We start from the raw sequence: 27,241 nt of genomic DNA, 5'->3' as shown, positions 1-27,241 counted from the left end.
TTATAAAAAAAAATCTTTAATATAATTGAGATAAATCTCATTTTAAGTTATTAAAATATTTAATTACTAAATTTATTCAACACTTGCATAAAAAGTTTATGTTATTTAAATGTTTTCATATAATTCAAATAATATCTAATTAACTTATAAATTTGAATGTAAAAGACATTATTATCTCTTTTTTTTTATAAAAAAATACATTAACAATATAAATTTTAAAAATACAATCTCATAATTTATAATAAATTAAAAATAATATATACTATTGTGATTTAAAAAAATTATAGTATCACAAAATTAATTCACATGTTAAATATATATAATCTTGAGTTACTATTCCAACAATAATATTGTAAAACTTTTGTTAGGTGATTTTTATTTTTATTTTTATTTTTTTTCTCTTTCTTTCTTATTTCAATTTCTACGTTTTTTTTTATTATAATATCCAATATTAAAAATTGCACTATAGTGATAATGAATATGAAAATTGAGATAAAAGTTTTTTCTATTAAAAAGATTATCTTACTTGTTCACTTTAACTTGTTAATTTATATAATTTAGCTTGTTATGCCAAACTATATATGACATATTTAATGTTTATAAAAAAAATAAAAATAATTAAATAACTTTTTCAATATTTTATAATATATATATATATATATATATATATATATATATTGTACAAATTTTATTAATAACAAAAATTATAGCCGCAACATCGCACAGACTTTGTAACTTGTATTCTACTAACGAAGAAACATATAGGATTTGAAACAAGGTTCTTCATGTGTCGATGATTTTAGCAGAAAAACTGCAAAAGGAAAGAGACCCACTAACCCAATCTCACTCGATGTTTCAAAAATGAATTAAAGTGTTTGATAAATTTAAAAAAATAAAATTAATAGTTGATGGGTAGTTGATATAATATCTATTTTTAGAGCTGTTTCTCATCGGTTAATAGTTGATTTTATTTTATTTTTTATTTTTATCATATTAACCTTTTTTATTTAACTTAAAAATTAATATTATTAATACTTTTATATTTTTTATTTATAATATTAACATTTTAATTAATACATTTCAACTTTATTAAAATATTTTTTATTAATAACATAAAATACAAAATATTTATTTATATCTAAAAATTTAAAATTAATTATAAATTTTTTTTTTATCAATAATAATAATAATTACTTTATTATTTTATTTATATTTTTAAAATTATTTAATTATTTTTTTAAAAAATTTAATTATTTTCTTATTTCAATAATAAAATAAATAATATAATATAATAAATTAATAATTATATTTTTAATTTAATAATAAAATAAATAATATAATATAATAAATTTATAATTTTATATTTATTTTAATAATAAAATAAATTATATAATATATACCATTTCATTTCATGTATCAATAACAATAATTAAATATAATTTTATTAAATATTCAATATAAATAAATTATTATCAAATACCCATTAATAATAATAATTAATGGCTAATAATCGGTGCACAATCTATTCTTATCCAGTTGTTTTCATTTCTTCTCACTAATATCCACGTGTCAGTTAACGTGTAACATTGACATATAAATCAGATTTTCAATAAAAACTATATTTTTATCACCTTTTGTAATATATTTTTTATAAAAAAATAAATTAATTAACATATATAATTAAAATATATTATTATAAAAAATTAAAAATATAAAAATGTTATCACGATTATCAATACATAAATAATAAAAATAAATAAAAAATAAAGATAAAAAAAGCAAAACTAATGTTATAAGCTTATTTTCATATACATTTATAAATATTTATCTTGCTATTATTACACTTTTTTTTTTTTATAGTTGGTACTACTTTATATTTTTTTATTTTAGATTAAATGATCTCTTTTTAATATTATAAAAAATTGAAAATCAGTAGAAATCTAAATAAATTTTTAAATAGAGGCCAATTAAATTTGAATGAAAATAATGAAAAATAGAGTAAATCAAAGAGCAATTTGAAAGCATTAAATGATGAACACAATTCTCAAATGGCACAAAAATGCTTATTATTTATAAGTAAGATGAGAAGAATAATTCAAAATAAATTTAACTCAATTATAAAATAATTTTAATTGAAAAAACGTTATACCATTAACTTTTACATTTAAGGTTTGGCTATTCAATGGCCATAGGTTACAAAATAATTGTCATAAATAACAAATCAATACCCATTAAATATAATTTATTATTTTATTTTTAAAATCACAAATAATACATAATTGATTAAATAATTAATAATTGCTTATATATAAGGGAAGCTTTCTCTAGCTTTCTCTCAATATTTAACAATAGTGCCATGTTTTGCCAGATTTATAAATAGATAGGTGGGTAGATTTATCCCAAAATTAACATGTACGTCCTTTATTTGCCAGTTGGCAAGACCCTTTGGACAGGCCTAGCTTGCTTGCTTTATAAGGACAGGCCTAGCTTAGATTGTTCAAACAGTAGCAATAAATATACAAGAAAATGAGGATTTGGTTATGGAAATCTCGTGTGCGAAAGCTCGTAGTTGTTTGGGTGGTGACCATGGCAATGTCTGGTGGTTTAAGTTACTCCAAGTGTGAATATGAGGCAATTTTCAACTTCGGCGATTCAAATTCGGACACTGGTGGGTTTTGGGCAGCATTTCCGGCGCAGTCTGGTCCTTTTGGCATGACCTACTTCAAGAGACCCGCTGGTCGGGCTTCCGATGGCCGTCTAATTGTTGATTTCTTAGGTACTACGATCTCTCACCGACAAGTGCTTTTTTTTTTTTTTTTTCAGAGACGAGTAATCTTTTTTTTTTGGAATATCAGGATAATATTATTATATATTAACTTTGTTATTGGTAACATGTTAGAATAATAGAATCAGTAGTTGTTATGTCATGATTGGGCATTAGATTCTGATTGGCAAATAAAGGATGAATCTTTTTCTTCCTATATTGGTGATTTTAATGAATGGTTTCAAGCTTCAAGAATTCTCCGAGAGAAAGCTTTGATCGCTTGATTTCGACTTCCATCTTTTATAGAAAAGACAAGACTGACTATCCACTATGGTTCTTATTTGGGCAATGTCCTACCAGAAGACAGAGCTTAAAGATTGGATTTTTCGCAGTTCCTCATGTAGTATGGTCCTCATCTTCTGTGAGCTTTAAGACCGAGAATTCTGAAGCAGGATAAATCTAACCAAAACCAACCACACTAGTAGAAATATGCCATATCAAAACTTCCACTTTTTTTGTTTTCAATATGAAAGAAGAATTAGAGGACGAAGATTGCATATCGTCCCTGAAATTCAATTCATATAATGTGACTGCACTTTCTCTTGGCAGCTCAAGCTCTGGGATTCCCATTTCTGAGCCCATACCTGCAATCAATTGGATCTGACTACAGACACGGGGCAAATTACGCTACGCTGGCATCTACTGTGCTCTTGCCAAATACTTCCTTATTTGTTACTGGTATCAGTCCCTTTTCTCTTGCTATTCAGCTCAATCAAATGAAGGAATTCAAAGTTAAAGTCGTTGAATTTCATGCCACCAATCAAACAGGTAATGTAACAAACATTTAGCTATTCAGTGCTTAAGATCGATTAATTATGATCAAGCTAACCGTATTGTTGCTGCATAGGATCAACTAGTCTTCCATCACCAGACATTTTTGGTAAATCCATCTACACATTGTACATTGGTCAGAATGATTTCACTTCCAATTTAGGAGCTATTAGTATAAGTGGAGTCAAGCAGTATCTTCCTCAAGTAGTTGGACAAATCGTTGGCACTCTCAAAGTGAGTCTCTCACACTAAAAACCATGAGGAAATAGTGTAGCCATGATATCCAATTCAAGAAAAATTTTGTTTCCACCTTGGGGTTTTTGAGGAAGGAGTTTGGTCTCCAACTTTTGATTTCCATCTGTGGATTATCCCCAAGTGTTTAGTGTTTAGTTTGCAGTTTGTGTGGTGAAATTTTCGACTTCGTGCTGATTTTAATCCATGAAATTAATTTCAAGGAGCTATATGCGTTAGGAGGGCGTACATTTCTGGTTCTAAATCTTGCACCAGTGGGCTGTTATCCTTCATTATTGGTAGGGCTCCCTCACAACAGCTCAGACATCGACAAGTTCGGCTGCCTCATCCCTTACAACAGTGCAGTGGTCGACTACAATAACATGTTGCAGCAGGCACTAAACGAATCTAGAAAGGAGCTCCCAAATGCTTCCCTTGTATATGTGGACATTCACGCAGTTCTGCTAAAGCTGTTCCAACATCCCTCCTCTCATGGTATGGTAAATATATGATTCAATAAGGGTTTAATTTCATTAAATTTTCCTCCAATACATGCGTTTGTTTTTGTTGCAGGGTTCAAGTATGGTCCTAAAGCATGTTGTGGACATGGGGGAGGTACCTACAATTTTGATTCTCAAGTTTTCTGTGGAAATACCAAAGTGATTAATGGGAGCAATGTGACGGCATCAGCTTGTGATGACCCCTACAACTATGTAAGCTGGGATGGAATCCATGCCACAGATGCAGCAAACAAGTTTATTACAATGGCCATCCTCAATGGCTCTTATTCTGATCCCCCTTTTTCTCTTCAGCAATGTGTCCTCCACGATATTGACAAATCCAGTAACTAATCATCACAAAAAAATTCAACTGCTGGGAATGGTAATAAATTTATTTATGCTGAATAATCCTCAAACCTCTGAGTTAGCAAGCTACTGTGGCACGTCCTGTTCTCAGGAATTAGAATCAAACAAAGCATTTTAGCTCGTTAATCTTCGCTGCACTTGGATTTTGTTTATAGCTACTGTCACAAGGACCAAGTTGCCTCCTGCCCCAAAAGGCTAAAAGATTCTCAATAAAAAAGTTCAGTGAAAGGAAACTGATAAGAGAAGAATTGTGATTGTTTAGATTCACCATCCTCAGAAATCAAATTTCTACCACAATTATGTGAGCATAAGTAACAAATTATAAACAATGCTTCTATGATCTATCCAAAAATCAGAACTTCTGATAAATAATAACAACAGGATAGAGGGAGAATTTGAAAAAAAAAGTGTGCAGAGAAACTGAAATGCACATCAAGGGATGTTACCATGCTCAGGGGCTGGCTGGGTTCTAACCATTGAAGCAGAAGGCATTTTACTTCTCCCAATCCATTTTGTGTTAAAATCCACCCCTTTTTCAGATTTCCCTTCCATTTCTCTAATTTTCTTACTCCTAGATAGTTTATAAGAGGATATCATAATCACCACCACCAAAACTTGTCCTATAAATCCGGCTCCAAATCCTATCAACCACCATGCCCAGCTCTTTTTGTCCTTCGTTTCTGAAGATGGAATAGCAAAGGAAAAATGGCCATTGCCTTGTGTGACGCATCTATAACCCTCAGTTAAGTTTCTGATTTGGCCCAACCACCATGACTAAATTTGACACATTTTAGTTCTGCACTGCCATCTTTTAATTTTCCAATCCCAGAATTGGCAAAACTGACCACAGTGAATCCAGAAAGCTGAACTTGAGTGTTTTGTTGCCTAATGCGCTTAAATTTGAAGCATCATAACCGATGAAGCCAACAGAGGAGCAACTAAAGTCATATTGGCCTTGTCAAATGTCAAACCAACATCTGTAGTACCCTTCAAATACCTCAAAATCCATTTCATTGCCTGCCAATGCTCTTTCTCAAGACACGCCATGTATCTACTCACAACAATAACTACATGTGAAATATTAGGTCGGGTGCATACCATAGCATACATGATGCCACCAACAACACTCGCATAGGAAACACTGGACATGTACTCCATCTCCTCATCTGTTTTGAGTGACATGTCTGCAGATAACTTGAAATAGACAGCAAACGGAATAGTCCCAGGCTTAGCATTATTCATGTTGAAACGCTTAAGCACTTTCTCAACATAGGCCTGTTGAGACAAGAAAAGCTTCCCAACACTTCTATCCCTGGTAATTTCCATTCCAAACATCTTCTTTACAGCACCCAAATCCTTCATCTCAAACTCATCACTTAACTGTTTTTTCAGAATGTTAATTTGTGATATGCTTTTAGCAGCAATAAGCATGTCATCCACATACAACAGCAAATAAACAAAGGAATCATCTGAAAACTTCTTATGATACACACAATTGTCATATGAACTATGATTAAAGGCATTACGAATAATGAATGTATCAAATCTTTTGTACCACTGCCTAAGAGACTGCTTCAGACCATATAAAGATTTCTTAAGCAAGCAAACATGGTTTTCCATACCTGGAATGAGAAATCCCTCAAGCTGACTCATAAATTTGCTCCTCCAACTCACCATGCAAAAATGTTGTCTTCACATCTAGTTGCTCAAGTTCTAGATCATGAAGAGCAACCATAGCAAGGAACACTCTGATAGAACTGTGCTTCACAACTGGAGAAAACACTTCATTAAAGTCAATCCCCTCCCTCTGAGTAAAGCCTTTTGCTACCAATCGTGCCTTATATCGAGGTGCTTCAACCCTTGGAGTGCCTTTATTTTTCTTGAACACCCATTTGCAACCTACCACTTTTTGTCTCTTAGGCAATGTTACAAACTACCAAGTCTGATTCTTGTGAAGAGATTCAATTTCTTCACTCATAGCACTGACCCACTGATCAGCATTTGAACAAGAAATAGCTTCTCTATAATTACTGGGTTCATGCACATCAACTGTCTCAGCAACTGACAAGGCAAACCCAACTAGATCTGCATATGCATATCTCTGCGATGGTCTAATCTGTCTTCTCTCTCTACCAGTTGCAATGCTATATGGTTCCTGTTGCTGTTGCTCAGGTGCATCCTATTGTTGATCAGGATCTTGCACCTCATCCTCTAAATCACTGGACTGAACTGCTGAAGTATCAATATCAAGCTCTACCTGTTCTCTGACACCGTGATCTGATTCTGCTATTGACTTCTCCCTCTGACTATCCAATGAAGCAGACTCATTAAATGTCACATCCATGCTGATAATTAATCTTGGAGACTTTGGATCATTGCACCACAACCTGTAGCCTTTCACTCCAGATGCATACCCTAGAAATATGCATTTTCTTGCCCTCGGCTCAAGCTTACCATCTCTCACATGAGCATAAGCAGGGCAACCAAATACTCTCAACTGAGAGTAATCAGCAGGTGAATCGGACCAGATCTCAAAAGGAGTTTTGCATTTAATAGCTATAGATGGAGATCTATTAACCAAGAAACAGGCTATATTAATTGCTTCAGCTCAGAAATTCTTTCCCAATCCTAAATGTGAGAGCATGCTTCGTGCTTTGTCACAAAGTGTTCTGTTCATACGTTCTGCAATACCATTCTGTTGTGGTGTCCTTGTACAAGTGCGATGTCTCACTATACCTTCATTGTTGCAGAATGCATCAAACTCACGATTGCAAAATTCCAACCCATTATCAGTTCTAAGATGCTTGACCTTCTTTTTTGTTTGCTTCTCAATCATCGTCTTCCACTTTACAAAGGTTGAAAATACCTCATCTTTTGTTTTCAGAAAATGCACCCACATCATCCGAGAGTAATAATCAATCAAGGTCATGAAGTACCTGGCACCGCTCTTGGAAGGAACTCTATTAGGACCCCATAGATCTGAGTGGATATAATCCACCGTTCCTCTGGTCTTGCACATTGCCCTTTTATCGAACTTCACCCTAGTGTGTTTGCCAAACACACAGTGTTCACAAAAGTCCATAAATTCTGTTTTATGCCGGTCCAACAAATCTTGCTTGCTTAAAACAGATAATCCTCTTTCACTCATATGACCGAGACGCACATGCCACAATTGAGTCTGATTCTGATTATTGCTTGCAGATGCTGCTACTGCAGCTTCCCTTGAAACTGTATTGCCCTGAAGAAAATACAATCTTGAAACCAAATTGCTCTTCATGAGTACCATAGAGCTCTTGCACACTTTGAAAACTCCATTCTCTGCATGGTATCTGAATCCATGAGAGTCAAGTGTTCCAAGAGAAATCAGATTCCTCTTTAGTGCAGGAACATGCCAACACTCTATAGTTCTGACAACGCCATCAAACATCCTCAATCTGATGTTACCAATTCCTTCAATAGATAATGCACGATCATTGCCCAAAAACACCTTGTCACTCATCTGTTTGTAAGTAACAAACCAGTTTTTGTGTGAACACATGTTATAAGTAGCACCAGTATCAAGAATCTAGAAATTTTATTCATGATCTGAACTCACGGATAAAATTTCTCCAGCACTGTAATCACCATCAGAATCAATAAAACTATCAACCACATCCACGGAATTTTCTGGTTGCTTTTCCTTTTTATTTTTTAACTTGGGACAGTCTCTCCTGTAGTGACCTTGCTCCCCGCACTCAAAACAGTTGGCATTTTTCATTCTTGACTTAGATCTGGCCTTAGATTTCTTCCTACTGGAAGAACCCTCCCTTGAATGTGTTCTTTCCCTGCTCACCAAACCTTCCCCCTCAAATCTTTCTCTATTATCTGGAAATTTCTTTTTCAACTCCTTTGATTTTAGAGAATTACTAATTTCGTCTAGTGAAATACTGTCTTTCCTATACAACAGAGTATCAACAAAAGTTTCATAGGAGGTGGCAAATAACATAACACAATAAGGGTCTGATCCTTACTATCAATCTCAATATCAATATTCTTCAGGCCCATAATGATTGAATTGAATTTATCCAAATGTTCTTTAATGGACGTACCTTCGCTCATTCTTAGATTGTAAAGCCTTTTCTTCAGATACAAGAGATTGGTCAGTGATTTGGCAAAGTACAACTCCTTTAATTTCTTCCATGCTGCGGATGTTGAGCTTTTACCAGCAATCTCGCGTAGGACATTATCAGTTACGCTCAAGAAAAACGCACTCAAGGCTCTCTCCTTTAAATCAGCCTTCTCCGCCTCTTTCATACATTCTGGAAAGTTATCCTCGATCGCCTTCCATAGATCTTATAGGATCAAGGAAGATTTAATTTTAATCTTTCACAGACTGAAACTTGATCCACCATCAAACTTCTCCATCTCATACTTCGTTGAAAACGACACCATCTGTAAACCCTAGGTTTTGTACACAAAGTTCAGATACCAGTTTGTTATAATAAGCATGCAAATCTAAGGCACACACACAAATCGCACAATCACATAGTATTGAAAAGAGATGAAGAATAACACAGGATTTAACGTGGTTCAACCGTAAGGTCTACGTCCACGGACAAGACAAGAAAAAAAGTTCCACTATGATGAAAAAGAGCAAGATACAATCAATTAGGACTCTCAAACCCTAGCTCCAGTGTGTTTTCTGAATATCTCACAACTCTACCTCAAAGGGTAGAATATTACAATATTTCGGCCCGTGCCCTCCGCTACCACCACAGATCTCACTTTTTATCCCAATCAAATAGCAGCGCGAAAACTTTCGGATTGGATCACAATTCGGATCCCATGAAAAAAAAAATATATCCAAATTTCAAATCACAAAAATAACAAGAGCTTTCCCCTGTGCTCCATTTGATATCCTTTCTTCTCTTCGATGGTGCTGCATCTTTGAGATTTAGTTTCCGGCCATTTCTTTTGGATTACTAGAAAAGATTAGGATTTTGTTTTATAGGGCTTGGGCTTGTTTCTATTTGGATTAAATGATACTTTGTAATTGGGCTTCTGTTATTGGACAACGACTGAATGACTTATTTTTCTTAATGAAATCTATAAAAAAAAAATTAGGTGATAGCCACCTTTTACGTCCTCGCGAGGAAGCTGCTAAGGAAGTCCAATTTACTTATATCATAAATTTATTGAAACTACAGCTTACTAATGTAGGATAATTATAGCGTTGGAATAAATTACAACTAAATACTTAAAATTTACAAAATTCATAGATCAGTGTTTATGTAAGTTTGGTAACATTTGGAACTAACATCGGCCAGGCCAAGGGCATACATGAGGGAAAGAGCGCGCACCTCAAACCTGGATTGCAGATAGGGAATCAGCCAATCAAAATGTAAAACTTCTGCACGTGTCATCCGCATATCAAGAGTCAGAAACTTGGTACAAAAATATCATCACTGGATAAATAAACAAAACACTAAAAAAATTCAAATAAATTAAAATATAATATAAAATCAAAAAGTAAAAACACACCGATCGAAGTCGAGAGAGGACAAAGGATAGAAGCAGAGCGTTTAGGTAGCCACACATCAATATCCCAATGGCAGCGACGGTTTATGTGGCGGCAGCATACTCCTCTTCCATGGCAGTCACCACCGCCGCCTTCATTCCGCCCGCCAGCAGAACCACTCGCTGCTTGGCCTTGCCTTACCTCCCAACTCGCTTATCATCGCACTTCTTCCGCTCTTCCATCAAACAAGTCTCAGGTACTGTTTGCTCTCGCTTTTTCTCCTTTTCAAATATATACCGCTAGTGTGTGATAATGTAAAGGCAAACCAGCCAAATCCCACTTGCTTCAAAGAATAGAGAATAGTGTTTTGTGAAATGTCTTAGTGCTGATTACAAACCTTACGGAGGAGAGCAATAAAAGGAGAATTTGTTGGCAATAGTTGTTTTGATATTGCCAGCTACCACAATGGCCTGGAAATTATCTTGGGAATTGTTACCAGAGACCTTAGATGATAATTAAGGAATGTAGTGCATAGATTGAAATTAAAGCATCAATGAGCTGCATGAGGAATGACTTGCACATCTTGACTGATCAAAATTGTATACTCGGCTAACTAACCTTCCTCTCCCCTATACATATGGGTGGAGATTGGGTATGGAATTCTATATAAATTTGTGATGTGATGTGTAATTGGCATACAAGGAAGGATGATAGGACTCAGTTATAGCAAATGAACCCAATTCAGCTTCAGCGTGTATTTTGTTGCCGTACATGTTAATGGGACACTAGATTTCATAGCAAATTGGCAACCCTGCGTGTGCGTACCGTGGTTGTGAAAAACACATGCTAACTTAATTCTGTATTCAGTATTCACATGCTCCTTTATGAAGGAGATTTCAACTGTTGGATCAACGATATTCTTTCCAATGATGATTGACATTTCTGTAAGCAAAGCGAATCTAATGCATGGAATTATTAAGAAATGATTTTTCAAGTGTCTTGTGTGTGTCTAAGATTAGAGTCTCTTCTGTGAGTTAAGCATCCTGTTTTTCTCTGTCTATTCTAAGTACCTAACCACGACTAGTGACAAGTAACTTAAAAGTATATGTGAGTTGGCTGCTGCTTCTTTTCAAGTAGAGTCCCGCAGGTTGTCTCTCCTTCAGATTAGAGCCTCTTCAGAAGAATCCACGACTGTTGACCCTAGTGAGCTTTTCACAGACTTGAAGGAAAGGGTAAGAAACAAAGCTAGTTGCGTCTCTCTCTATCTCTCTCCTTCCCTGGTTGGACTAAAATAATTAGTGTTGGTTATTGTTACTAGTGGGATGGAGTTGAAAACAAGTCCACGGTGATTCTCTACGGAGGGGGAGCAATAGTTGCTGTTTGGCTGTCATCAATCCTTGTGGGAGCCATCAACTCAGTACCTTTGGTGGGTCAATTTTTGAAACAAATGTCAAGGCGATTCATGCTTTATTAATTCTCTAATTTTATCATCTTTCTCCTCTACCAGCTGCCCAAGATCATGGAGTTGGTTGGACTTGGATATACTGGATGGTTTGTCTACAGATACCTTCTCTTCAAGGTAACAGAATATGCATACTTGATCTGCACTAATTTGCTCTCTTATGCAAGTTGTAAGTCTTAGATCAACCAAAAGAAACAAATTAAGCAGGCAATAGGATCAAAAAGTATCCATCCCTCCTTTAAATTCTGCATGTAGGAGAGGCTCATTTTCCATTCCTAGAATTTAAATTGCTATTTGGCTTCTATTTTCTAGAAATGGCTTTTATGTTGAAAGTTGAAACTGCAACAAATATAGCTTGAGCCATTAGTATAATCTACATGTACCAGATTTTAGCAGTTTGAAAAACAGCAGAGCAACCTAATTCTCTTTTTGATGTGTATCAGACATATTAACCTAACAAATAATATATTTACTTCCTCAGTCAAGCAGAAAGGAATTAGCAACAGATATTGAAGCACTAAAGAAGAAGATTGCTGGAGCTGAATACAATCCACTTGATTGAGTGGCAAACTTTCCTTCCAGTCCAGATCTTTGTTTTAATTCAGTAGTTTGTATCATTGCTCTAAGACACATTTGTATCTTGCAATGTAGTCTACAGCCCTGTATTAATCGTGCTCTTGTATTTTCCCAGTTCATTATTGTAATAAGGATCAGTAACATCCATGCAGCAATTACAATCTTGCATATAAGATCATAATTAAATGCAGCTTTTGCATGCTTCCTTTCATAAGATAACCAATGATGAATGATTCCCATTAGCAGTATCTCAATCAAAGAATAAGCATGTAAATGTAGTTACACTGAAATTTATATCATCTCGATTCTAGACCATATTAGAGTTGCCCGAATGCATATTAAGAAACCACAGGCAATTAAAAAGTAGAGTGTGGTTGCCTAATTTTTCATACAAGTGTTGCCTCTTTTTACTCGCACTACCTCCACTTGACAAAGAACAATAACAGGACCAGAATGCGGAGTCGGTACCTATCAAATTCAGCATTAGTAAATAGCGACCTTAATTTACTAATACCAATGTCAGAGGATGTAATTAAAATAAAGTAAAACGAAGCAATTATGAAGAACGATCATGAACATCTAGCTGACTATCATTGCATCACATTCAACATCCATAATTATACTAATATTATAGTGATAATTAAAACCATGCAGAATTTAAATGGAGTATTAAAAGTGGAAAACTCTCGATAGATACATACACGATACAGGACTTCGGATCTTATTGATGTCCTCGTCCTCGAACTCGATGTAACCGCCCGCAGCACCTTCATCCTCATCATCGATCCCACCGGCAACCCGTCGTTCACCCCAATGTTATCAGGCAACTCATTATAAGCCTTCAAGAGCCAAGCCTCATCTAGCATGTACTTGAGGATGACATCAGCTTTATCATCCTGCTAATCCCAAGGATGACGAGGATTATATCACCGGCGGCGATCCAAACTTTCATGTGCATCTTCCCTAGGATGTGGCAGAGGCGTTTGGAGCTTCGCAGCGGCTGTTGCCCAGCATGCGGAGGAACTAAGCATATTCTTGACCGTCTTCTTTGAATATGAGCTCTCACTTCTCATCGTCGGCCTCGTTGTTTCCTCTCTTGCGATTCTTGCCTCCCTTTCCCTTATTCTTCGGCATCTTGAATATGCAAACCGTGTGTGTCTCTTGTGCTGCATCTTTGATCGATTTCTTTTAGTCTGCTCGGCTCTGGGAGGGAGGGATTGTGAGCTGGGCTCTTGGGTTACAAAACGGCCTGGAAAAGCCCAATAACAATGTCATAATATATCTCGTTCGCGTATCTAGGAAAAAAAAAATTAAATAAATAAAGCCTTGGTAATCTGTTTCACCTTCAAATGATAGATGGCCCTTACTCATCACCATGTTTCTAAAAATGGATGCATACTAAATGATTATAATTTTATTTGATATAATTAAAATAAAATTCAATTTTTAAATAAAATTAAAAAATTACTAGTATGTTGATATTTTCTAAGATTAAAAAATTAAAGAAAAAATAGACCAAACCTTATTATCGATTTTCAATCCAATCCGCGCATCTAAAAATTGATCATCTATTCTAAAAGAAAAAGATTGATCATCAAAATACTCAGAAAAAGAAAAAGGAAAGAAAGGGACACCACTGGTCTAATTGTCAAGGAAAAATAACAGCCACCAACATAGCGGGGGACGAGAATTTAGGACCATGTTATTGACTCTACATTTCTGGGCCATGGTTGTTGAGTGCTGACAAGGACCCCAGTGGCTAATATTTGCTAAATTGGACTTATAAGGCTTCGCGGTGCATGTGTGAGGCTGTAATGAACTGGCGATGATAATGCGAGGCTGGGGTCGGAATCCCACTTTCAATGGGTTACTGATGTGGCTGTTTTAATGGGTTAGGATTAATGACTAATAGATTTATTTTGTTTCGATTATGATTAAAGTTTTGAATTTTTTTTTTTAAATAAAGATAAATTTGACCAAATTTGACCCTAAGGAATCATTTTGGATCCAATCGAAAAGCTTTTTTTATTATTATTAAAGCTTGACCAATTCTACTTTTTTTTTTTTCTGGAATTTCACTCTATTTTTAACTCCAAACCAAACGGTCACCATTAATGCATGTTACCTTTCACTCCCATGTCAAAATGGAAGAAAATAAACGGAGAGAAATCAACCAGAGAGTACATTCCAGGATCAAGCTGGAGGCTGAGGGGCTGGGGCAAAACCCCTACAATTAAAAGCAATCTAAAGTAAACGCAGTTTTGTTTAGACAAATCCTGCATCCCATAACCACACAATCAACATGCACGCTACTTAGCACAGGTGTACCAATGTATTCTAGGTAAGTTAAAAGTATAACAGCACCACCAACACCAAGTAGCCACATTAACATCCAGAGGCCAAAATCAACTTATCCGTTAGCACAACAGCAATCAGAAATATGGCCCCCAAGTTGCATTTTTAACAATAAACTGGTCAGAACAAAAACCCTATTGCCTCAAGGATCCAACCGCATTTACATTTCCCTACACGTTGACAGGAATTAAAGGAACATTTCTAATCATGTCTCAACTTTCCAACCAAAACTAGCTTAGGGCATGGTGCCAACTTATTACATTTCATTCTTGGTTAATGCTTAAGAAGGAACACAAGAGGATTAGAGCTTCGAAAGCAGGAAGCTTTTTGTCAGTGCCTGATCGTGAGCTCAGCTCTAAGATGCAGGACGCCATTTATAAAGTAGAGACTATCTTCAGCCATGAAGGAAGTCCATGGTATAGCAAATAAGTTTCGATAGCCAACTGCCTTGCCTCCAGTGAATGTGTAGTTCCCTTTGTATTTGCTAACAAACTCTTCTGTTGGCTTTGTCCTGGCCGCAAATTCATAATCCACAGCAAGGTTCACAGACCCCTTCTCTTGCATCCCCAAAAACAAACCAAAACAATGGAAAGAGCTTTGCTGGTCCATGTTGCAGTGTGCTGACAAGAAAAATCCTTGTCCACCCAAGTGGAAGGCCTGAGAATACACCCGTCCAGATGGGAACAAATTTGTACACTCTTCCCGCTTCAAGTCCAGGTACACCACACACTGCTGCCTAGGTAGTTCAAATTCTACCACCTTAACAGGCCGATACTTGTATGCACGCTCCACAAAACGACGATTCAAGGATGCAGACTCCTCTGCTGCCAGGGTTCGTTGGCGATGCGGGGCCTCAGCCTTGAAAAAAAGGGCCTCAAGCACAAGCTTGGATGCAACATCATGATCGAAGTCGCTACATGTTAAAACCTTCTTCAGCTTTCGGCAAGTCATGTACGGGAAGCGAATATAGCGTGCTAGACGTTGACCCAGTACTTCACGGCGATCCTCTGGTCTTGGGTACTGAGCCCTGGCCCACTTCAACACAAAATCATAGACAGCATCTTCTGATGCAACCTGCAGGTCATCACTGGACAAAATTGCCTCAATTCCAGCCAGGGGTAAAGACATGACCTCTTCTTGGAACCTGGACAATTTTAAAACAATAAAAAAATAAGCCGCAAAAAAAAAAGGGATGTATAAAATGACCAAAATCTGCACAAGACACAGAAGAAAAGTTCAGTTGAAAATTTGTTTGTGTTGTTATTGGCATCTATTAAACCTACAGTAAACTAGACTTGCGTAAGACCACCTAAAGTTTCAGGTCCTAATTCACCAAAAATAGCATTCTCCTTGGCAGTTAAAACTTGACAGGAAATTTGAATAAGATTGAAACACATGCATACACACAAAAATAAAGAAAAGAAATGAAGGAAACCTACTTGGTCATGTCCCTATAACGAGAAGCAAGGTATTGCTTGGCAGCATCAGTCAATGGTTGAACTGCTTCAGCCATTAAGACACTGGAGGGAAGCTCTAGATAAAGCAAAGCAGACTCTGGCGTCATAGCCATGTTACGCAATAGTCGGCTGCAATACCTCATGCATGAAGCAACCTCAAATTTATCAGCAGCCATCAGTACATCAAGCAAGGCAGGTGCTGTAGTATTAGATAAACTATTGCTGTACATAAAATTCAGGAGGTCCATGAGGGCAGCTTCCTCTGTTGAAAAGAAACAAGTAACAAGTAAAAAACACCAGTCATTCTGTTGTAATGATTTATGATCCAAAAATTTATTTTGACTGATTACTAAAATAAAGCCACATGTTACAAGGACAGTATAGGACTTCAAAGATGCATTCAACTACCACAGTTAACAATTCTGTTCGAGCTTTACCGCAAGGGGCAAAAAGGAAAGAAAGAAAGAAATAGGAGAAGACAACAAGAACGTGTTTTAAAAATTTCATGATAACTAAAATAAGGAACTACTCTTAAAGGATAGTGACATCCACACATACCAGAAGCATTGATCCGTAGTGTCACATGCCGCTGCTCTGACTCCCTCATCCCATTTGAGAAGAGCTGCCAAAACAAAAGACACATAAGAGAACAATCATACAGCTGAGGAATTTCAGACAGCAAAGATAGATTTTTGCCAAAATAATGGAGATTCACCTTGTAGAAAAATGGACTTTTTGCAGCTAAAATGGGAGAGCTGATGTGTAACGTTTTAACTCTCACAACAGTTGAGCAATCCATGTTCCAGGCTGGTTCATTACCATCTACAGCTTCATCACCTGCAAGAGTAGCACCAAGCATACTCAATTGACGTACAACATTAGGGGAAAAGTAGAAAAAGAGATCATGACTGCTGACATTGAAACAACGTGAATTCCAATCTCCACAAGACTATAAGAGTAGTTATATGTAAAAGATTCAATACCTGAAGGTGATTGTTCCATCATTGCCACTGCTTCCTCATCTTGATTTTCACAACCCACACAATCATCCATGTCAGGTTGGTTACAACTTAAAATCTGCTCCTCGGCGCCTACAGAGACTTCCACAGCTGAAAGCAAGTAGTGAATATTAAACACCATCAGTAAGGCTAAAAAGAGTATGCTAGAATGAAAAGCCATATGGGAGGGGGGGAGGAATTCTAGGGATATGTATTGTCAGACAAGGACATGCATGCTTCAAATAAATAGTGTTCTGTGCCAGGAAATAAACTAAAAAACTACATAATAAAAAGTATTAGAGAACTGAAGATATATGCGCAAAATTACTAACAATTTGAAGTTTTGCCAAATTGGCATGTGTGCATATGTGCAACAAAGCATGGCAGAAGATCCTAAGGGCACAGATAAGACATGCACAAAGAGATTGAGATTTTTCAAATTTCCTTGCTGTATTACATCCCATTTCGCCACCCTTATCATTTTTCCTCAGAATCATGTATCATGGAATCACTCACAATGCACTAAGAGATAAGATTTCATCTATTTATTAATCTCATAAGATATTACACTATATTGAACATGAATGTTAATTAAAGATGAGTAGCCAGTATTGCATCTAGAACCTACAAGCCAAATGAAAAAAAAAAATCTAGTGTGTAACAGAGGGGAGAAGCTTTACTCGTAGTGTTAAATTAATCACATTACCAGCCAAGTGCATATCTACTCAGTCAATGGCTAATTGCATTGGCTAGTGGCTACTAAGAATTATTGCCCACTCCATACTGGTAGCAAGATAGTCCATTAAAATGTTAGTTTGATGTGTAAAATCGCTAAAAGCCTAAAAGAACAACGTACTTAGCCCCCAATACATTATGATCACTTACATCTAGATAGATACAAATACAATGTGAAAGAAACAAATGACAGAGTGAAGAACTTGTTTTCTAGACAATTTCTTATCCAGAACGACCAACACATGGACCACTTTTGTCATTCACAAAAGAAATTAATGATGGTGAACACACAAAATAATCAACTCATCTCAACTCATCATATCCATCTCCCAATAGCTACGGAAGTTCTAACTTCCTCTTGGGCATTTAACTCTATAAGTCCATTATCATTCAATAACCCCTTGATTGTAAGAAAAGCTTGAAGAATGAATGGCCGCATAGTTCATTACCCCATTCAGATTTCCGCAAGTCAGTTAAACTTAAAGCATGGAAAGGAAACATGCACTGATGCACACTTCTTGTTGCCTGAGACACAACCACATGGCGAGGAACAAAAATGTTAACACAACTAAGCGAGGTTGAAATCAATTAACTCAGTCGCATCATCTTCTCAACAACCCATTAGCAAGACAACAACTCAATTTACTAGTTGTCCTAGCAGCCAAGCAGGGTGATAAGGGGGAAAAAATCCCTCTCCAAGCGGACATGCACGGAAAGGACCTTCAAAGAAATGACCTTAGAGAGTTCTGAGGGTATTTTTTGAATTATTTTCAGCACAAAGCCAAAGACCCCAGGAAAAAAAAAAAAAAAAAAAAAAAAGGGAAAGAGGGGGGGGGGGGGGGGTGTGAGGGGATTTCCCAAAGATCATTTTCTTCAGATAAGTAACCTAAACAACTTATATGCAAAAAAAAAAAAAACAAAACAAAAAAAACAAAAAAAAAAAGAAAAAAAAGAAAACCCTCAAAAAAGTATTAAAGGAAATACAAACCATTGTCCTTCTTGATATCTTCTCTCCTCCTCTTGCGATGCCTAGCCCAATCGGCAATACTAGTACATCCTTCTCCATCGGACCCGTTATCAGGTGAATCACCCATGATCTCGATCCGAAGAAGCCGGTCGGAAAAATTAACATCGTTAAAGGCGAAACCAAAATCTCCATCGGAAGAAGAAGCCCCACGGGAATAGACCGACTCCATCTCCGTTCTGGGGTCGAACAGATCAGAGTTCGAGCCTTTCATCAACTCTCTCCAAAATCAGCGAAAAAAAGAAAAAATAAAAATAAATAAAAGAAGAGAGAGGAAGTGAAACCCTAACAATCAGGTAACCCGACGTAATCTGAAAAAGAGAGAAGTATATAAGATTCTGCTGGTGAGGAGAGAGGAAGCTAGGGTTAGGATTTCTGCAACATGAACTATTAATTGAAGGAAAATTGGCACAACAGAAGCGGTTGATTTGTTTCGCGTGCGTTTACGGTTTCCTTCCAATTTGGGTTATATTGGCATTCGTCTCTGTCGGGTAATTTCCAGTTAGTTTAGCTGCGACGCGCTTTGAATACGCCTTGTCGTTTTGATTTTCATATAAAATTTTTTTTAGATCAATTTTCATATAAAATTTTAAAATGGGAGATTTTTTTACAAAATGATTTAGCATAAAATAATGTTTACAAATAATTAAAAAAAAAAAGAGTAAAAAAAAATAAAAATATGTTATTTTGAGGACGCTCAATGATTTATTGTGACGCCGTCCAATATTAGAGAAGATTGCCGGAGGCGGACCTCAGGGTTTCGACAATTGACCAATATTGAACCCGCCTCACAGTCAAAAAGAAATTAAATGCACGTTTAGAAATTGAATTATACTTTAATGGCCATTTTAATCCTAAGTTTGAATATCAAAGAGACCCATTCCAACTCATTTTAAAATACTTGTGTGACTGATTTAATTTTCAAGCAAGCATAAACTTTTATTTTATTGAGATGAAATTTCCAAAGGAAGCATTCTTAAATAAACAAAAATGAAATCTTTTCGTTGGAGGAATTAAATATATAATTAAAATAATATAAATATTTAATTTAAATACTATTTAATTTATATTAAAATGCACCTTAATATAAATATAATAGAATAAGAAATTCAATATATATTTTATGTCACGTCCTAATTTATGGCCCAGACCGGCACTAGGATCTAAGCCAGCTCCTGAGGCCTGTAGTAAGCCTAACTATTCCTCAACTCAACTTTAAGGCCCATTTGAGCCCAATTTCAAGAATTACACCGGACATAGTTCAGCCATAAAATGGACCATTTAATGAAGAGTTTTTGACTCGCATAATCTGTAAACACAATATATAATAAATTATGGAGCTCAGCTTACCCTCCACATAATCAAAATGTCATAACTCAAATGGGAGCTCAGTTCTCTCATCCAATCCCATCATGCATATAGTTAATAATTTTACAGGTCCAACATAACTTTTATAATACAGGCCCAAAATAAAAATAAGTGCTTCTAACACATGCGGAGTCTAAAATTTAACTTAATTATACAAAATATATTAATACTATTAATGGACCTGCGAAGAAGAAGAGCTGGTTAGCCACAACAAATAATCCTCCTGTAGCCTGAAAAAAATAGATGAACAAGAATGAGCATTCGACTCAGAGAGTAAAATATCAATTTTAACCGTAATCTCTATAGATAGAGCTAATGCAACCTGTGGAGTGAAATGCAACATCGTCATAATTTTCATACAATTCATATTATAACAGCAAAAAGGCAAATTTGGAGCACTCACACACCCAACACTATCAAGCAATACATATATGAGAGCTGATCTCCTATGCAGTTCTCTTAATCCAACCTTTGCCACCGAGTGTGTCTTAAGCCGAACTTCACTTAATAAACCAAATGCGAGGTCCCAGTGAGTGTCTCTTAAGTCATGTCTACTTAAAAGGACCGAGTCCCAGCGAGTGTCTCTCAAGCCGTGTCTACTCGTCCTGTCCATATCCCACACCACACACCACACACACGCTAACGCATGCACACTGCTCCAAATTACTGCAAACAACATCCATGGCACTTCATCATTTTAAAATGCAATATAAATCATGCCTAGTATTTAACTATATAGATATATATTTATAAGTGTTGCATGGGCATGTCTGAACATATAATAATATTGAAATTATAATTAAAATTAATATTTTACTCACAAACTTGAACCGAGGTCACTGCGGTGGCTAGGCGGAGGAGGAAGGCTGTCCCGGCTCACTTAACAATTTCATTACAATTATTTAATATATTTGACTCAATATAAGTTTAGAAAAGACAATTGACACCCTAAGTTGTGCTGAAAATCCAACAGAATCTCACTTATACTTATGACCTACCCAACCTACAAAATGGTTTAAATAACGCTTCTAAACTCAACCCATATCTCATCATCATTATATGGCCCCTCCTGGGCCCTCCAAACCAAGCAATAATCACAAAATCAGACAATTTAATTATAAGACTTCAAAACTAATATTTTTCAAAAACTATCCAAACTAACTTTAAAAATTTTATAAACCTGCCTCGCGGTCCTTAACAATATTATAATGCTATTACAATAGAAATCGTAATTTTCTTATCATCTACGAATATTTTATAAATTTTATTCTAATCCAGTACAAGGCAAAAATTGAGTAATGTAGAGTTTGAGTTTACCTATGCCAAATTTGACAATTGGAACGCATTCAGAACGTCTGAAAATGATGGAGTAGCCTAAAATCTTGGCCTGATTCTGAAATGGTTCCAGCAGCTTATCTGCTCGGCCCGAAATTGCATATCCGAGCGACGATCAAATTTCCACGAAATGAAAATATATACCCGAAGTCCACAATACCAAGATTAGATATATATATATATATATATATATATATATATATATATATATATATATAATAATTATTTGAAAATTAGGGATGTTACATTCTTCTCCCCTTATAGAAAATTTATTCTCGAATTTTACACAAGGCAGAACAATGACACATAGTTGCATATCAAACTTATGAGTACTTGCTGCGCATATCCCACTCTAACTTCCAAGTGTATTCCTCCATAGATTAACTCCTCCACAGGACTAACCATAGGGATTTGCTGTCTCATCTGATAGTCTACTATGGCTACTAGTTGCTCCTCAAAGATCAAATTCTCATTTAACTCCACTGTGTTTGGTCGCAGCACATGAGAAGGATCGGAAACATACTTTTTAAGCATGAAAATGTGGAATACTAGGTGGACATGAGAAATGTTTGGTGGCAACTCTAACTGATAGGCAACTGCTCCCACTCTGTCCATGATCTTAAAAGGTCCTATATAACGGAGTGCCAATTTGCCTTTTCTCTCCAAATCTCATAACCCTTTTCATAGGAGAAACCTTCAAGAACACGGTCACCCATTGCAAATTTTACATCTTTTCACCTTGGATCTGCATAGATGGTTAAAAATTTTTTATGTCTATCTGCCCCTGTCGTAGTATGCCAGCTACCATCCTCCTTCTGAGTCTAAACCATCACATCTGACTACTCGTTTACCCCTCTTTTTTTTTTGTCATCTCTAGTACTCATTATAACTCCACTACTCTCGACTTGATATCTGATAACTTTAATCAACTTTGACGCTTACCTCACTTTTATTACGCCCTAACTTGTCTCTTAGTGACTTCAGTCCTCATTCATTTGTTTCAATAATCTATGTTTTCCAAAAACATGACTTATATTCCTTACCCTATAGTATCTTATGAAATGCTTTCCTGTAGCACCTATCATATACATCTCGTTCGAAACCTTTACTGTCCCATGACCTCAATGGTCAGCACTTGTGCATCTTTTTACTCCCATGATACTTCGAATTTCCAATCTCCCTGTGTCATTACTAAGGTCCTTAGACCAACTTCTGTCTATCTTATGCAACTAGTCCTATAAAGCTCCATCCAAGTGTCAAGTGTACCCTACACTATCTATCAATATTGGAAAGTGAATTGGGTCTCTTCTTTTATATGATAAAAGTGTTTATATTCCATGATAACCTAGTCCATGTGACTTTATCATTTCTCACTTCTCCTCTAGAATGGGAATATATTGACTTCTTCCTAAAGCTTCTTATTATGCGACGTACTTCTGACACATTGACACTTAGGTCGAGGCTCCACTACTCCTTTAATCTATCATCTTATAATAACTTGTTTTAAACATTTCTTAGTGTGCTCCTAGCATACCTATTCCTTCTTATCCTCATCATTATAACTAGCTTTACCGAGCTTTCTTCCTGTCCTTTGGATCTTATCCACTTTCTTTTCCTATTTCTGCTATTGTTGATATTTTTTCAATCTGTTGTACTTATTCCCTAATCTTAGTCCTATTTCACCCTTACACCTTCTCCTTTAAGGATGTCCATCCCATCATTAACTTTAACTTTCATTTTATTTCTTAGTCTTATCTTGATTACTAGTTCTATTACTTTGGGAATTCTAACCTTACGATTTACTCTTACTAGCACATTCTTCACCTTATGTAATACTTGTAATTAACCATAGAAAATTCTTTTTGTATCCCCTTTCCCAACTTACCTATTAGAACATTATCATTCCCTACCAGCCTTAGTAGGAAAGTGCTCATCCTGGATGGATAGGAGCCCCAGAAACTATAAATTCCATCTGAACTAACACGGTTGTGGAAAATGTGTGCCATGCCTTAATTCTAAACAAGATACTTTACGTGTTCATTCTCCTTAATATAATCACATATACTGCCTATAGTTTTCCAAACTTCAGCCTCAACTTTTCCCATTAGCAATAATTTCATCTATTGAAACTCATCCACAATTAATATTTCCTCCAGCTCATAGTTTAAGACAGTTGCAAGCCTTAGTAGCTAACTCAATTTAACTCCTGTCATTATTCTGATCGTCCTTTCATACTTAACACTAGTTATGCACTTATTGTCATTCTCATATCAGGAAATTGTGTATGAATTGGTGCCTACCAAACTCTCAAATAACTAGATCTCCTTGACTTAGTCTCTGTTCCTTATATAACCCTATAGAACCAAAAGCACGAGCTAAACTTGAAAAGAAAGAAAAATATCCTCTTATATTCAACTACGCCCGATTGTCCATATAATAACGTTTAACCTATGTTTCTTGGTCTTTCTCTTCAAATTTCATCATCTCCTAGCACAATTGTGCTCTACCTATAAGGTATCATCTGTATGATCCCTTTACCGTACCATTGTCCTTCCCGACATAATATTTTATAATTTATTAACTTTACTTATACTTGACCTATGATTCATTTCTATCATCGTTTATATTGTGCCTCTAACTTTTGTTGAATCTTGAAAGATTTCTCTCACTAATAAATTCTTCCAGCATTAATTCCACCCTTATATATGGTCATTAATTTGATCCTTGAACTTTCTAGTGATTTATAACCACCCATACTTGTCACTTTTCGTTCTACCCCTACTGTTGTTCTGTCATTATTGCTTCACTGCAAAGTGATTCTGTTGATCACACTAAAAATGTTTGCCTAACATTCATAACGAACCTCTAACTACCTTTTCACTATCTCAAAAGTCTAATCTAAAGCCTATGTGTCATTATCTATCATTCTTTTCCTCTCATCATACCTATTTGATCCCTTAGATTGACTTTTATTCAACTTACTACTTACTAACTTCTTTTTCTCTGCCTAATTAGATAATCCGCAATACCATCGCACACCTTCTAGCTTTTGCTCATTATTATTGTATTCCTCACCTAATCTTCTTGATACTATTAACAAGTTAAAAGAATATTGCCCCATTGCTATCCACTTCACTTTAGGAATAGGGAATAAATAGAGTATGATCCAATCATGCAACTTTAAGCACTCTATTTTAGCCCCTAGCACTACCTCAACTACATCATGCTATGAGTATCACACTACTCGATTCCATACTTCTATTATTATTCTCACTAATGTGGTCCCATTTGGGTTCTCCATCCTTATCATTCACCTTGCTAAGAATAACATTTAGCCTACCCTATATCTTAACTTTGTTCCTGTTACTATGCACCCTTCAGGTTGTCCTTTCATTTATTTTCTTTGTCTTACCAAAAATAGAACTTGACTATTCTATCCCTGGTTCCATTATTCTTTCTAACATGACAGCTGTACTTGCTAACTATATCTTTCAGAGTCTATACCGCGTTATCACATATCTGTGCTACTCAGATTTGGTCCTTTGACCACTCTAGCTAGTACTTCTACTGGCATTTAGATTATATTGCATCTGCAATCAATTGTCCAAACTTTCATTATGTACTTTCTCTATCCATTGGCCTTCTGTAATTTATCTTCGCTAATTTATTACTCTTAACACTATTATAATTAGATATACTATTGTTTTGAACAATATGAAGTTAGAAAGGAACTCAGAAAATTGTAGTCATACTTTTATCATATGATCTCTATTCTTATCCTTTAGCTTACATAATACCTTTACTACCTCGAGAACTGATTCTGCAGTAATTTTATTTATTTGTTATTATTATTATTATTTTTCCATGTTTACTCAATTAGCCAAAACTTAAGATACCGGGCACCCAAACCCATCATCCAATTCAAAGGATTTACATCCATCATGATCTCATTATATATGATTCCTATAATAGAACTTGTATCCTCTCCAGGATACCCGAGCCAACTACTCTCTACCACACTCTACAGTCCCATCTGGGGCACTATTTTGTTGGTAACTATTATTAGCAATAAATCCCTATCCCTCTTGAAAGAATAAGACCACTTTACATCATAATTGACTGTGAAAAAGGTACTACATCTTCCACCTTGCCAAAACCATGTCAAATTAATGACTCTCTTATCATATCATAGCTCTGTAAATCATCAATTCATAGTTCCGACCTTCTTTAGGTAGTAGGATTGTACTTTACACCTTACTGATACACACAAGGTATACTATTCTCACTAAGCTCTAAGCAAAATGTCTGTCATACTGCGAAAACCATCCAAAATTCCATAACAAAGACCAGATGGTCTCACTCTATAGATGTCACCCTTACTTTGCAACTAATCTGCAACCTCTGGTCTGATGGTAACTCTTGATGTAACTCTAGCTCATGCTAGGGTAACCGAGTCACTGACTCTAGTTATCACCCAACTGTGACCTTTCAATATTCTAACTCTAGACCCCTAACCAGGAGTTCCCAACTCCTCTGCAGATATAGAACTCTATTCTGGCATAACTGCACCAAAACAGAGGCCATCCGCAAACACTCTCATTATGGAGCACCACAGGGATGCACGTAGCTCTACACAATAATCCCATGTCTGTACTGTAATCTGCAGCTTACAGAGCAGACATCGAGAATATTGTATAGTTACTACGACATGTCCTAACAGAGTAGGTCTCCTAATTTCTTATCTCTCTCGAATCTACTATTATCATAAACTTACTCTGACTGGGTCATCCACTGATGACTGCCAGCAATGGTATCCTCACCCTTATAACTCACCTTTATGTACTCATGCCTTGCACCAGATTGGCATAACACTTAGACCCATACTGATAGAAATATAGTGTTTCTTGGAGAACGTATTTCTATGGCAGACCTTAACATGTCTGCTAACTTTATTTCACACTTCTATGTACTTCACAAAACTGAGGTGCTAAACTGAAGCACTTTTATATTAACCGAGAAATAACACAGAATCTAGAACGAAGAATGACAGAAAAAGATGAAACAGAATCCTATACTCCACATGTCACGACCCAACCTATGGGCCGGACCGGCACTAGGACTTGGGCCAACCTAAAGCCCCCGAGGCCCGTAGTAAGCCTAACTGTTCATTAACCCAACTTTAAGGCCCATTTGGGCCCAAATTCAAGAAACCAAACGGACAGAGTCCGACCATAAAATGGACTGTCCAACGGGGAGTTTTTGACTCACCCGACCTGTAAACACAATAAATACTCAATTGGGGAGCTCAGCTCACCCTCCACATACTCATCAGCATAAAAATAAATGGGAGCTCAGCTCCCTCATCCAATCCATCAAACATGCATAGAATATTAAGTTTACAGGTCCAAAATAATAATTTAGGTTACAGACCCAAATCAAATAAACATTTCTAACACATGCGAAAATTCTAAGATTTAACCAGTTTATACAAACATTAGTAATCGACTTGCGAGGGAGAAAACAGATTAACCTCAAAAAATATCCTCCTGTGGCCTGTAAAAATTTTTGAACAGGAGTGAGCGTTCGACTCAGAGAGTAAAATATCAATTTTAACCATAATCTCTATAACTATCTAAAACTAATGCACCCTGTAGAGTGAAATGCAACATCAACAACATTTTCACATCATAACATCAAAAAGGTAATTTGGAGCACTCACGCACCCTGTATCATCAATCATAA

General features: G+C 35.9%; 3 protein-coding genes and 1 pseudogene across 3 annotated transcripts; 2 read left to right on the top strand and 2 right to left on the bottom strand.

Annotated features, from left to right (window-relative positions):
* Nucleotides 1-2,372: 2,372 nt before the first annotated feature.
* LOC110644704 (GDSL esterase/lipase At4g01130) lies at nt 2,373-4,818 on the top strand. Its single transcript, XM_021797609.2, has 5 exons — nt 2,373-2,776; nt 3,374-3,592; nt 3,672-3,829; nt 4,051-4,321; nt 4,400-4,818. The coding sequence occupies exons 1-5, from the start codon at nt 2,527-2,529 to the stop codon at nt 4,675-4,677; spliced, it is 1,176 nt and encodes a 391-aa protein (XP_021653301.2). The 5' UTR covers nt 2,373-2,526; the 3' UTR covers nt 4,678-4,818.
* A 5,159-nt stretch (nt 4,819-9,977) lies between these two features.
* Nucleotides 9,978-12,426, top strand: LOC110644726 (protein CURVATURE THYLAKOID 1A, chloroplastic). Its single transcript, XM_058152465.1, has 5 exons — nt 9,978-10,445; nt 11,327-11,421; nt 11,508-11,615; nt 11,697-11,768; nt 12,133-12,426. The coding sequence occupies exons 1-5, from the start codon at nt 10,280-10,282 to the stop codon at nt 12,211-12,213; spliced, it is 522 nt and encodes a 173-aa protein (XP_058008448.1). The 5' UTR covers nt 9,978-10,279; the 3' UTR covers nt 12,214-12,426.
* Nucleotides 12,427-12,783: 357 nt separating this feature from the next.
* Nucleotides 12,784-14,506, bottom strand: LOC110644727 (eukaryotic translation initiation factor 1A-like; annotated as a pseudogene).
* A 151-nt stretch (nt 14,507-14,657) lies between these two features.
* On the bottom strand, nt 14,658-19,336 carry LOC110644709 (BTB/POZ domain-containing protein POB1). The gene is made up of 6 exons (XM_021797617.2): nt 18,761-19,336; nt 17,023-17,148; nt 16,755-16,876; nt 16,598-16,661; nt 16,022-16,301; nt 14,658-15,726 (listed from the first exon to the last, which is right to left on the bottom strand). Exons 1-6 carry the CDS (start codon nt 19,008-19,010, stop codon nt 14,913-14,915), a joined length of 1,656 nt encoding a protein of 551 aa, XP_021653309.2. The 5' UTR covers nt 19,011-19,336; the 3' UTR covers nt 14,658-14,912.
* Nucleotides 19,337-27,241: the final 7,905 nt, after the last annotated feature.

Source organism: Hevea brasiliensis, chromosome 9, assembly GCF_030052815.1.
Source record: "Hevea brasiliensis isolate MT/VB/25A 57/8 chromosome 9, ASM3005281v1, whole genome shotgun sequence".
Taxonomy (NCBI): Eukaryota; Viridiplantae; Streptophyta; class Magnoliopsida; order Malpighiales; family Euphorbiaceae; genus Hevea; species Hevea brasiliensis.
This window is presented reverse-complemented; position numbering and strand designations above follow the sequence as displayed.

Coding starts and splice junctions, on each gene's coding strand:
- LOC110644704 (XM_021797609.2), top strand. CDS start 2,527: ATGAGGATTTGGTTATGGAAATCTCGTGTGCGAAAGCTCGTAGTTGTT. Junction 3,830..4,050: donor AAATCGTTGGCACTCTCAAA/GTGAGTCTCTCA, acceptor ATTAATTTCAAG/GAGCTATATGCGTTAGGAGG. Junction 4,322..4,399: donor CCAACATCCCTCCTCTCATG/GTATGGTAAATA, acceptor TTTTTGTTGCAG/GGTTCAAGTATGGTCCTAAA.
- LOC110644726 (XM_058152465.1), top strand. CDS start 10,280: ATGGCAGCGACGGTTTATGTGGCGGCAGCATACTCCTCTTCCATGGCA. Junction 11,422..11,507: donor TCACAGACTTGAAGGAAAGG/GTAAGAAACAAA, acceptor TATTGTTACTAG/TGGGATGGAGTTGAAAACAA. Junction 11,769..12,132: donor ACAGATACCTTCTCTTCAAG/GTAACAGAATAT, acceptor TTACTTCCTCAG/TCAAGCAGAAAGGAATTAGC.
- LOC110644709 (XM_021797617.2), bottom strand. CDS start 19,010: ATGAAAGGCTCGAACTCTGATCTGTTCGACCCCAGAACGGAGATGGAG. Junction 17,149..18,760: donor AGATATCAAGAAGGACAATG/GTTTGTATTTCC, acceptor ACTTGCTTTCAG/CTGTGGAAGTCTCTGTAGGC. Junction 15,727..16,021: donor CGTTATAGGGACATGACCAA/GTAGGTTTCCTT, acceptor AAAATTGTCCAG/GTTCCAAGAAGAGGTCATGT.